This window comes from Heptranchias perlo, chromosome 12 (assembly GCF_035084215.1).
Source record: "Heptranchias perlo isolate sHepPer1 chromosome 12, sHepPer1.hap1, whole genome shotgun sequence".
NCBI classification, from domain to species: Eukaryota; Metazoa; Chordata; class Chondrichthyes; order Hexanchiformes; family Hexanchidae; genus Heptranchias; species Heptranchias perlo.
In genome coordinates this window covers 21,191,095-21,204,512 of record NC_090336.1, presented here as the reverse complement: position 1 = coordinate 21,204,512, position 13,418 = coordinate 21,191,095, and the positions used below count along the sequence as shown (strand labels likewise).

At 43.1% G+C, this 13,418-nt stretch overlaps 1 protein-coding gene across 2 annotated transcripts in view; it reads right to left on the bottom strand.

Annotated features, from left to right (window-relative positions):
• Nucleotides 1–398: 398 nt before the first annotated feature.
• The window catches only part of ano9b (anoctamin 9b), a 123,942-nt gene continuing 110,922 nt past the window's right edge, over nucleotides 399–13,418 (bottom strand). For both annotated transcript variants that reach the window (XM_067993755.1, XM_067993754.1), the window contains exons 19-25: nucleotides 12,974–13,113; nucleotides 11,356–11,508; nucleotides 9,690–9,837; nucleotides 5,628–5,747; nucleotides 3,650–3,743; nucleotides 3,296–3,408; nucleotides 399–2,228 (exon numbers count right to left, since the gene is read on the bottom strand). In XM_067993755.1, the coding sequence (XP_067849856.1) occupies nucleotides 2,159–2,228; nucleotides 3,296–3,408; nucleotides 3,650–3,743; nucleotides 5,628–5,747; nucleotides 9,690–9,837; nucleotides 11,356–11,508; nucleotides 12,974–13,113 (838 nt within the window). In that variant the 3' untranslated portion in view covers nucleotides 399–2,158. The remainder of the gene's footprint in view (nucleotides 2,229–3,295; nucleotides 3,409–3,649; nucleotides 3,744–5,627; nucleotides 5,748–9,689; nucleotides 9,838–11,355; nucleotides 11,509–12,973; nucleotides 13,114–13,418) is intronic.

The following is a 13,418-nucleotide window of genomic DNA, read 5'->3' as shown; positions in this document are numbered from 1 at the left end:
GGCACAACCACCAATGGTGGAGCGATTGAAATCAGGGCTGCGCAAGAGGCAAGAATTGGAGGAGCGCCAAGATGTCAGAGGGCTGGAGGAGGTTACAAGGCCATGGAGGGATTTGAAAACAAGGTTGAGAATTTTAATATCGAGGCATTCCTGGACTGGGAGCCAATGTCGGTCAGCGAGCACAGGGGTGATGGGTAAACGGGACTTGATGCAAGTTAGGGCAGCAGAGTTTTAGATGAGCTCAAGTTTATGAAGGGCGGAAGATGGGAGGACATCCACCTTTGACTAGAGGAGCAACACAAAGCAGTAACCAGGAGGAGGCACTTTTCCACAGAAGTTCATATGTCACCAAAGGTGCACAAAAAAGCAGAGCAGAGAAAATACAATACACCACAAGGTTGAGGAAATAAATTGTAATCATTTATTCAACTACATGGAATTTTATACTTTTTTTTAAAGGCAACATAAATTAGTTTAGTACAACAAAATTTGAAAACAATTTTCAGTACATAATAATAGAAGTTTATAGTTTCATTTCTACATAAACGTTAGGAAAAGAAATGTAGCTGACCCGTGTTTCCCTGCTTGACCATGCATCTCAGCTACAGTGGATCACTCCTCGGTCAAACCAGGGTATCTGAAGGTCAACCACTGCACAAGATGAGAGGAGTATCTCTTTCTATGGCTGAAACACCTTCCACAGCCTCAGCACTCACAGGCATTCATCCCCTCCTTCAGTTGCTCAAAGGGCTATAATTCACCTGTCGCAACAATTCATATTACGGGACTATCGGATACTTACTATATTCTAACCTAGCAATACTCATAAGTCTATGACCAGGGTATGTGAAATATCACCTTATGTAATGACTGTCGGCTGGAATAATAATTTCTGTTTCTAAGCATTTCATTTCATAGTAAAAACCAACTTAATCAGTTTGTTGGTCATTAACAAGTCCTTAATCACCTTTACCTAATCTTGCTAGCTCTTTGGAGCATTTTTGGGCATGAGATGAAAACTTAACCAAAGTAAAAATAAGTGAGCCCTGCCCTTGGCTATTGTATTATTCAGCATCCCTCCCTCTCCAAAACTGATAATTCCTCAGCTACACTCAGCTGAGACTGGCTGGATGAATTTGGATCAATGACTATCATTTCTTTGGCTTTTTTCTTTCCTTTCTCCAATTTTGTTCAGAATAACTTGCGCCATGGAGGTAGATTTTAAACCTGCTGCCTGGGTGGAAACTGGCCATTCATTATAGAAACTGCCCGATTTTTATTCCCTTTGATTTCAATGGAAATTAAAATTGGTTGGTTTCTATAATGGGTGGCCAATCTGCAAAGCCAATTTACCCTCTGGGCGATGAAGGTGAATTACTCCCATGGAATTTAACAAAACTTATAGCATCTTCAACATAGTAGAACATTTAAAGCCACATGCAAACTGCCCATCTCAGACATCATGATGTCATTTTGTATATGCTAAATCGTGTGCTTTCCCCAGAACCAAAGTGAGCTTTAGTCCTATGTTGTGAGAGGATGTTTAATGAAAAAAGTAACAATTTGTTTCTTTTACTTGACATCAGCCCTATCAATACCAGGGATTCATGTCTCAATAGAATCCTCCAAGCTGTGCGGCTTGCAGTTGCAGGATTCTCCTGGTTGGGGATTTGGGGCTCTGATTTTCCAGGTTAAGGCTGACAGACTGCCTAGGATTGTAGCTGTTGGATGCTCATGATCTGTCACATATAGAATCCATAGCACAGAAACAGGCCATTTGGCCCAACTGGTCTGTGCCAGTGTTTATCTCTTGAGTTAAATTAGAAGTTGAAGCATATCTGTCTGTTTTTCTGAAGCATTATTATTACAAATCAGGATTTAGGGACTCATTAATTAGTCAGTAAACCTGACTGTGAAGAAATAAGAATAATGATCAGTTTGATTTGCAAAAAACTGCTTCTTTTAGCTGCAGTTCCGAATAGGACATTTTCCATTGGTAAGATTCAGCTGCATAAACTGTGATTTTTTTTCTTCAAACACCTCTTCACAAAGTGGGTTTAATCCAGTGCAAAACTACAAAAATCATTGTAATATCAAGACAGTTCTCAGTCAGCCAAAACATATTAAGTCCTCTCTGACAGACTTATTTTCAAAACTTTCACACAACTGTTGATCGATTTCTCCAAGCATTATGGATTGAATAATCTGGGAATTCTTTTGATGGCAGCCTGAAATAAAGAATTATTCTCAATAACTTCAAAAGCTTTAAACAATATAAGTTTTTCTTCTGATGAATCTTACAACCTTTTCCTGCAGCAGTAACTTCAAACCAGTCACCTGCACTAACGTCCCAGCAGGGCCATAGTTACACAGCATCAACACTAGCATTATACCAGAAATGTGGTTACACGAAATCACCGGCATCACCTGGGTCATTGTTACACTGTATCTATACCAGTAAAGGCCCCACCACTTGCACCATCCCCATTTACCTCTGACAGCTGCCTATATCGGGCAAATGTCACTAACCATTTGCCAGTACCACAGGTATCAATTACAAAACCATATTAAGTAGGCCGGCTATTTTGAGCAGTTCAAGCAGCTTTCCGGTCACCTTCTGTCCGCCCCTGTTCACTGCCGTTTGCCCTACAGCACTGTTTTAACGTACAGGTATTTGAATCGTCCGTGTTAATTAAGCGTAAAGTCGTGCACAAACATGCCAACAGCGGTTCAGGAACTTTGAAATTGACCAGGCAGGGCAATTTCATTTTTATTACAGCATTTAAAGTGGTTCAGCTGAGTGGAATTAAGCCTGCTTAGTCAGTACTGGCATAAATACTACGTGGTTTGTAGATACATTAGTACAAGGAAGCAGCAGCAACTCAATCTTTTCTGTTTAGAGCTTTTACAAGACGTTACTTTTGAACAGTGTTAGTATTTTTTTACTTTATTAACACTAGCATGTTATACCGGTCATCACATATAGCAGGCAAATCACATTCACGGTGGGGACTGTATAACACCAGGGCCGTAGTTACAATGCACCAACACCGGCATCACCCCTCAGCCATGCTTGCACTGCATGAACACTGCCATTACATTCTGTCATGTTTACAGTGCACCAACATTGGTGTCACCTTAGGTCGTGTTCACACAGCACCAGTACTGGCATGACATGGAGACATGTTCACACCGTTCTAATTACATGCTCCCTAGAAGTTTAACAAATGACTCTTGTGGGATATCCATGCATTTGGGCTCATAGCAGCTCAATAGCAGTGCAGCACAAACTTACTTCAGTTCCTTCTTTAGTCGCTCATACTTTTTAGTTAGATCTAGATTTCTCACTGAGGCTGACACATCAGGGATAAACCAAGCTGCAAGGTACTTAATACAAACAACAACATTCTGAAACAGAAATGAAAATAGTTGGTTGAATCAACATTCGTATTGTGCTTGTACAGCAAACTACTCCATTTTGATAGGATTAGTTTTATAATATCCGATAACATTCAAACCCTCAAACTGTATTTGAGTTGTGCAAAGCAATAGTATTTATTACTGTGTAATAAGCACCATATCATCCAGATGAGAGCCAGAATATATCACAGTGTAACTGTGCTGTACAGAGAAGAGTTAGTATATTTACCTCAAATAAAACAAGAAAGGCCAAACGAGCAGCAAAAATGTGCCAGAATTGGATTGTATACTCATAGTCACCAGCAGTTCTGTAATCACGATACCTGGGGAGGAGACACAGCATAAGCAAGCTGAAGCAGTCAGAAGTGTCCTGAGAAACATTATGGTCCAGAAAACCTGCAGGCCAGGAATCCTGGCAATTACACTGAGCTTGCACCTGTCATTGACCTCTGCTACCCATCAGCCCACTTTGTAAGTGGATTGAAAAACTCGCTGTAATTTTGGAGATCTTCGGGAGTCCAGGCTGCATCCTGTGCCTGTGCCCCCAGTGCCCAACCGCCACTGGATTGCTCATCAATCCTATGCTGGGTCACTTTGAGGGCCGAGATTGTAGGAACTCCTGGCATTGAGAGTCCCCAGCCCTGACCCCTCCTACATTGCTGGCTATGTTTGAGATGGGCAGATATTCTAAACCCCAACAGGCCATCATGTATATGAAGACGCTAGGTGAGTATCCGACGTATCCAAATCCTGACCTCCTATCTGCTCATCCAGCCTACTATCTCCAAAGTTATGGTGGGAGTACACCTAAAGGACCTGTCTGCAGTATGTAAGATTCACAGGATGCACTGCAGCAACTCATCAAGTTTACTTTGATGGCACCTACAGCTACGTGATTTCTACCACAAAGAAGGACTAGGGTAGCAATGTTGTGTGAACAACATCACCTCCAAATTATCCCCCAAGTCACAGGCCATCCTAGCTTGTCCCAGTACTTCATGGTCACTTCATGGTCATTTCTGAGGATTTCCTAACACAACTGTGGGTGCGACATCACCACAAAGACTGCGGTGGTACAAGAAGGCAGCTCACCACTATCTTCTCAGGTCAACTAGGGATGGCCAGCATCACTCACGTTCAAAGAATTTTTAAAAATTATCTCTCATTGAGCTTCTTTCAAGATTAGATAGTCCAAGTTTTCTAGTCTTTCCTCGTGGCTCAATCCTCTGACAGTATGTATCAGTGTAATGGCCCTTCTCTCCATAATGCCATAAGGGCAGAGATGTTTTTCTTGTGTCTCAGTGACCAAAACTGAATGCAGTACTCAAGCTGCAACCTTACCAGAGCACTATACAGTTTCAGTATGATGGCCTGAGACATGTACTTTACTGATTTAATAATATCTTAGGATTTGTTAGCTATGTTAATTGCTGCTCCACAGTTAATAAACTTTAATCTCATTCCCAGATCTCTCAGCCTGTTTGTAGCTAGTTCCAACACAATTTATTCCTTATGTGCTTCTTCTAATGTATAATTTTTTGCATTTATCCATGATGATTTTTCTCTGCCATATTTCTGCCCGTTTAGAAATTCTGCTGAGGCCTTTCTATAAGTTCTTGGCTACCCCCACTTTAGTATCGTCTGTGAATTTGACCAAACTGCATTCCCCCATTTTACACCGTTAGAGGGCTTGTGGCTTCACTAGGGTACAGGATTCCCTAGGGTGAAGGGATACAAGATTTGACAGATGCTAGGATACTCGGATTGAAGAGTAATAAACTAGTTCTCCTGATGGCTCAGTTTTTAAAAGGCACTGCCCACAGTGAAACCAAGCCATACAGACCAGGAGGTATCAGGTTCGATCTCTGGTCTTTGGTAAATTAATTGAGCTCAGCAAAGGTTCTTGCTCCTGTTCATTATCCATTTACTCATGCTGCAAATTGCGAATGTGTGAATATCAAGTGAGGACAGGATGAGACCTAGCTGTATGCACTCTGCAGTCAAACAGCTTCCAACACTTTGCTTAAGCTTACAGATGTAAGATGCTCACATGGGCATGGTACCTGGAGGGGGTCTGGGGCCATGAAACGACACTTCAGCATAAGTCCGTAGCTTCTGAAGAGGAGCAACGAGAGTAGTGAAAAGAGGACAAGAAACCTAATGGATGTTGGTATATACAAGGATAAAAAGGCCTGACAATATTATACCTGCAATAGGTTACTTGGAATCCCAGTGACTCTGACCCATTGTCCTTCAGAAGCGTTCTATTATCAAAATTCATCACGTAGAACACAGAGAGGCTGTTATTAACATACCCCGTCAAACAGCTGCAAGGTAAACAAACAGGTTAACAGTACAACCAGCATTTGAAGGAAGGAGTATCGACACAGACAATGTTGTGTATCAGTGAAATATATATTCACCTAGACATTGGCCCTAAAAATCTGTGGGCTGCAAATCCCACATCAATTTTTTTTGAGGTATGCATTCAAAATCAGGTACGGTAGCATAGTGGTTATGTTACTGGACTAGTAATCCAGAGACCTGAACTAATAATCCGGAGTCATGAATTCAAATCCCACTACGGCAGCTGGGGAGTTTAAATTCAGTTAATTAAATAAAATCTGGAATAAAAAGCTAGTATCAGTAATGGTGACCATGAAACTACCGGATTGTCGCAAAAACCCATCTGGTTCACTATTGTCCTTTAGGGAAGGAAACCTGCTGTCCTTACCTGGTCTGGCCTATATGTGACTCCAGACCCACAGCAATGTGGGTGATTCTGAACTGCCCTCTGAAATGGCCTAGCAAGCCACTCAGTTGTACAATCCTGCTACAGAAAGTCATAAGAATAAAACCGGACGGACCACCCAGCATTGGACCACTAGGCACCGGACATGGCAAAGGCAAACCAAGCCCAGCTGACCCTGCAAAGACCTCCTCGCTAACATCTGGGGACGTGCCAAAATTGGGACAGCAAACTAGTCAAGCAACAGCCTGATACAACCACACTCACAGAATCATACCTTTCAGCCAATGTCCCAGACTCCTCCATCACTATCCCTGGGTATGTCCTGTCCCACCGGCAGGACAGACCCACCAAAGGTGTCGGCACAGTGGTTACAGTCAGGAGGGAGTGGCCATGGGAGCCCTCAACATTAACTCCGGACCCCATGAAATCTCATGGCATCAGGTCAAACATGGGCAAGGAAACCTCCTGCTGATTACCACCTACCGCCCTCCCTCAGCTGATGAATCAGTACTCCTCCATGTTGAGCACCACTTGGAGGAAGCACTGAGGGTAGTAAGGACACAGAATGTACTCTGGGTGGGGGACTTCAATGTCCATCACCAAGTGTGGCTCGGTAGCACGACTGACTGAGCTGGCCGAGTCCTGAACGACATAGCTGCCAAACTGGGCCTGCAGCAGGTGGTGAACGAACCGACACGAGGGAAAAACCTACTTGACCTCGTCCTCACCGATCTACCTGTTGCAGAAGCATCTGTCTGTGACTGTATTGGTAGGAGTGACCACCGCACAGTCCTTGTGGAGACGAAGTCACATCTTCACATTGAGGACACCGTCCACCATGTGTGGCACTACCACCGTGCTAAATGGGATAGATTCAGAACAGATCTAGCAGCTCAAAACTGGGCATCCATGAGGCGCTGTGGGCCATCAGCAGCAGCAGAATTGTATTCCAGCACAATCTGTAATCTCATGGCCCGGCATATTCCTCACTGTACCATTACCAACAAGCCAAGGGAACAACCCTGGTTCAGTGAGGAATGTAGAAGAGCATGCCAGGAGAAGCACCAGGCGTGCCTAAAAATGAGGTACCAACCTGGATGAAGCTACAACACAGGACTGCATGCAAAACAGCGTGCTATAGACAGAGCTAAGCAATTCCACAACCAACGGATCAGATCAAAGCTCTGCAGTCCTGCCACATCCAGTCGTGAATGGTGGTGGATAATTAAACAAATAATGGGAGGAGGAGGAGGCTCCGTGAACATCCCCATCCTCAATGAGAATAGAGCCCAGCAGGTGAGTGCAAAAGACAAGGCTGAAGCATTTGCAACTATCTTCAACCAGAAGTGCCGAGTGGATGATCCATCTCAGCCTCCTCCCGATATCCCCACCATCACAGAAGTCAGTCTTCAGCTAATTCAATTCACTCCACGTGATATCGAGAAATGGCTTAGTGCACTGGATACAGCAAAGGCTATGGGCCCCGACAACATCCTGGTTGAGTGCTGAAGACTTGTGCCCGAGAACTAGCTGTGCCTCTAACCAAGCTGTTCCAGTACAGGTACAATACTGGCATCTACCCGACAAAGTGGAAAATTGCCCAGATATGTCCTGTCCACAAAAAGCAGAACAAATCCAAACTGGCCAGTTACCGCCCCACCAGTCTACTCTCAATCATCAGCAAAGTGATGGAAGGTGTCATCGACAGTGTCATCAAGCGGCACTTACTCACCAATAACCTGCTCACCAATGATCAGTTTGGGTTCCGCCAGGACCACTTACATCCAGACCTCATTATAGCCTTGGCCCAAACGTGGACAAAAGAGCTGAATTCCAGAGGTGAGGTGAAAGTGACTGCCCTTGACATCAAGGCAACATTTGACCGAGTGTGCCATCAAGGAGCCCTAGTAAAATTGAAGTCAATGGGAATCAGGGGGAAAACTGTCCAGTGGCTAGAGTCATACCTAGCACAAAGGAAGATGGTAGTGGTTGGTGGAGGCCAATCATCTCATCCCCAGGACATGGCTGCACGAGTTCCTCAGAGCAGTGTCCTAGGTCCAACCATCTTCAGCTGCTTCATCAATGACCTTCCCTCCATCATAAAGGTCAAAAATGGGGATGTTTGCTGATGATTGCACAGTGTTCAGTTCCATTCACAACCCCTCAGATGATGAAACAGTCCGTGCCCACATGCAGCAAGATCTGGATAGTATCCAGGCTTGGGCTGATAAGTGGTAACACTCACGCCAGACAACGACTATCTCCAACAAAAGAGAGTCTAACCACCTCCCCTTGACATTCAATGACATTCCCATCGCCGAATCCCCACCATCAACATCCTGTGGGTCATCATTGACCAGAAACTTAACTGGACCAGCCACCTAAATACTGTGGCTACAAGAGCAGGTCAGAGGCTGGGTATTCTGCAGCGAGTGACTCACCTCCTGACTCTCCAAAGCCTTTCCACCATCTACAAGGCACAAGTCAGGAGTGTGATGGAATACTCTCCACTTGTTGGAGCTGCACTAATCCAAACAACACTCAAGAAGCTCAACACCATCCAGGACAAAGCAACCCGCTTGATTGCCACCCCATCCACCACCTTAAACATTCACTCCCTCCACCACCAGCGCACTGTGGCTGCAGTGTGTACCATCTACAAGATGCACTGCAGCAACTCGCCAAGGCTTCTTCGATAGCACCTCCCAATCTGCAACCTCTACCACCTAGAAGGACAAGGGCAGCAGGCGCATGAGAACACCACCACCTGCACGTTTCCCTCCAAGTCACGCACCATGCTGACTTGGAAATATATCGCCGTTCCTCCATCGTTGCTGAGTCAAAATCCTGGAACTCCCTACCTAACAGCACTGCGGGAGAACCTTCACCACACGGACTGCAATGGTTGAAGAAGGTGGCTCACCACCACCTTCTCAAGAACAACTAGGGATGGGCATTAAATGCCGGCCAGCTCACTCCCAGATGATAACACCAAGAATGTCTCGGGTGTTAACGTCCCTCGACAAATATAATCCTATGAACGAATAAAAAAAAATGATGCATCCATGTTTCATGGAGGACTATGGATGTACTGCTCAGGCAACTTTTTCCTTGCAGTCAGGGGAACTGCACATCAGAACTGTCTGATACCCTAGAATTTCCCAGGATTTCCGAATGTCTATATCCATTTCAGTGGGAGGAGTCGCTACATGTCAGAGGAATTGTTTTCCATTAAGATCTCAGGGGTGGGGGGTAGGGGACAATGCACTTTTAATATCAACAAGTATCTAATTCTACCATGTGTGTATTTGGCAATCAGAAATTTGGTTTTGAATGGGTGCTGGCCCATTAAATGTACATACTGGCAATTTTATGATATTGTATCTCAGCCCAAAGCCTCAGCCCTGTAAAACATAGGTATATAAATATGCTCTGTATTTCTGTGCCTTTACAACCGATTGTTCCGTACTTTGTGATCCATTTGCCAATGTTTTTGTAATTCTTGTTTTGTACTCACTTGTTGTTAAAACTGCGCCCACCTGCACATGGACCATATCCATACTTGTAGACCAATCGAGGGATGAAATCTGATGTGATCGAGATTACCAACCCATTACCAATGACAGCCAGAACGCCAACTGCCTCCAGCAGCCGCACCCATATCCCTGGAACACAGACATGCCTTTCATTTTCTTGTTACAATTCAATGAGCTGAGTTTTTATTTGTACAATTGCTCCCTTTTTCTTTCCTCCTCCTCTCTTGAAGGTATTTATTCCTGCTGATATATGCTTCACATGTCCCAGGCTTCTATTGAGAAACCACATCCCATTCTGATTGCTAACGATGGGCTTGGCTGAATCACACACAAGTAGTGAAGTCACAAGTGGTTGTCAGGTTAGATGAGGTGATCGTGTAATGAAACAATTAACCTTGAACCTGGACCACAGCTAGAGAATTGGATCATGACCACAGTGCCAGGGAACTCCCATCCCACAACACAAGATCAGGGAACTTGTATCTGGATCACGGGGAAAAAGAACTCACAGCTGAACCAGAGAAGTAATCCCCACACTGTAGCACTAGGGAATGTCCAGTTATAACATGAGGCTTGCTTATGGATCATGATGCCAGGGAACTTGCATCTGAATTGATACCCAAACTATGACTTCAGAGAATTGCACCTAAAGCACGAGACCAGGGAGCTCACTCCCAGATGATAACACCAAGAATGTCTCGGGTGTTAACATCCCTCGACAAATACAATCAATAGTGGAAAAATAGTAATAACGTGAAAACAATAGGGTGAGTGCGTTGCTTTTTACAGTGCGTGTTGAGGAATTGACCAAACTTTTTGAAAAATCTCTAGCAAAGATGAAATCATTATTGATATTTTTTACAAAACTTTATATACCATCTCACTCTGAGCCCTAGCCTCAATTTCACCATACAGTTTTGGATGCTGTTCTAAAAAGTACCAAATTGCATCAAGTTGCATGCCATATTCAGTCTCTGATTACAAATGTGCCAACAAGACCTACATAATACTGTGCAGCCAAGCCATGAGGTCAAGAAACTCTCACTGACAGCAATAGATTAAATCTTCAGCCTAAATTTAAAATGTGCAATATCTGCAATTAGTTCCACTTCTGGAGGGAGAGATTTAACCTTTAAAGGGATTTCCAACAGCCCTTAGAAACATACTGTCATTACTTGCATCCATTGTTGCCACGGCAGTGTGATAAATGGTATCACTCCCTTATTACAGATGCTAATATTGATTACGCCGGACTATATTTGATCAGGCCTAGTAAATGTCCACTATGACTTCTGACAGAAAATCCCAGAAATCCCTGTGTAAGTTCTGTGCTAGGAGTCAACAGGGAGGCAGTGGAACTGCTCCTTGGTCGATTTTCCACCCTGCCTGCCTTAGATCTGCCACTAAACTGATGGATCAGGAGAGGATATAGGTTTGGGGCTAGTGAGGGGAGGAAAAATCAGCTAAGGCTCCTGACCAGAAGACAGGTAACATGCATCACTGATAATAAAACACATAGCACACTAACGTTTTTCATCTCAAACTCTTCTCTTTGGATTAACCATGCTGTACCTTGTCACACATACACATCAGTATACTTCCCTCTGTCCCACACAGCAAAATAAAGATTATTGGTCGGAGCCTTACCAATATCTTTTGCTTTTCGTGGTATTGGCCGTCTCTGAAGCACAAGCATCTTTTTGGCATCCAGTCGAATTTCAAATAGATTATTCACAAGTGCCAGTAGCGGAGCCAGCGGGAAGGCTGCAACGAATATTGTGGTGAAACCGTACTGAATTGCTGAGAAGAAAAAGATATTGATAACATAACCATAACAACTACTCGAATAAGTGCCTGCGATGAGTGAAGGAACACCCAAGATGACTTTGACTTTCTGTTGATATTTTGTATTGCAGTTTTTTTTTATTCGTTCATGGGATGTGGATGTCACTGGTGAGACCGGTATTTATTGCCCATCTCTAATTGCCCTTGAGAATCCTGTATTTCCACTTATTAAGATCTGACCTCCATTTCTATAACTAACTCCAGAACATTGCTGCAGTACAGTTCTTTGGGCACTAGAAACACTCCAGTGCTTCATTTAAGGTTCCATTCTCCATACATCAACTCAAACATTGAACATTGACAGGATATTCTACAATGAGGGCATCACAGTCAAGCTTAATCCTGATGTCACTCAACATCCACTTTCTAGCAGAGATCATTACATAGTGATCAGGACAGAAGCCCTGGCTATTTCTTTTTTTCTTCACTAGTCCTAAACCCATATCTCTACCCACTGCTATATAAGGAATTGATTCAATCTTCTCTTGAATCCTTTAGCAGAATCAGGATTTAGTGCACTAGGTGTCAGTCTGCTTTTCATTGTGCTGAGTTTAGCCTGTGGCCTTTCTAATTCAGAATCATGTCCTCTGATTCGTCTATTCTGGCTTTCTACAAAATATTTCCACATCCATACACGCTGTTTCCTGTTTCTTTAAAATCTTGAATCATGCCCTTACTATCTTATTTTGAATGAGAATAGATTCAGCTTCCTCCATTTCCCTTCAAAGCTGAGTAGTCTAAAACCTAGAATTATGCTGGTTGGTTTCTCTCAATCCTTTCCACTGCTTCTTCATCCTTTGTTAAGTATATGGCGACCATAGCTGCACACAGTGCTCCATGTGTGCTCTTTAGTGCTCTGTTGAGTGTCAGCGACGCTCCTTTCAACTTTATTCTGTGGTTCTTCCTTGTACACCTCAACATTTGTTTTTGCCTTTTCCACTGCTGCCTTACTTGGCCACTTAGAAGAAGTACCAAAGGGCTGCCAATTCCTATGGAACTATACTCAGTCTTTTCAGGATATAATTGGGGGAAAAACCTCTTTCTTTCTCCAAAACCCACTCTCCATAAAATTTGCTATTTAAGTAAATCTATATCCTTTCATTCTACATGCACAAACACATTTTATCATTCCTGTTTTTTCTATATGTACACAACTTTCACACCCATGTTTCTTGTGAATAAAACCAATTCATACAATCATATTAACATTTATTATTTTAAAAAATAGTAGCATAGCACCCAGAAATAGGTTTTTTAAAAAAGGAAAATAAAAATCTATTTTGGTCTTTACAGGGTGAGTGAGTGAACGAACGACTGAGTTCCAGATTACAACTTGGGGAAAGAACTGATTAAAGCACTAGGGGTGAGTGGGAGATTATAGTGAACAAGGGAATGTGTTTAAGTATAACAAGAGACATACCCATTTCTAAAAACTCATTGAATAAACTAAAGGAGTCAACACTGTTCAGGTTGTAGTTTTTGATCCAATGGTTTTTAATCGCATCCTCATCATCCTTTGGAATCTTTTTACGATATCTTTTCCATTGATGTTTCAGGGATCTGTAAAGCATTGATAATTAAAATTAAATAGGAACATGGTGTCAGTCACATTTAATATATGGTGTGAATTCTGAGCAAAGTGCAAATGGTATTTCTGACACAATCCTATGGGTCCTATGTGAAATGAGTGTGTCAGAATCTACTTAATTCTTAGTGGAGATGGGTCACAGCAAAAAAACTGCCCGTGATTCAAAACAAACTCACACTGAATTGACAGTCTCACTCAGAGAGACCATAGACGGCAGGTGTGATGGTTAGAGTTTAGATACATGGATGGGAAGTCTAGAGGGAGCTTTAATCTGCAT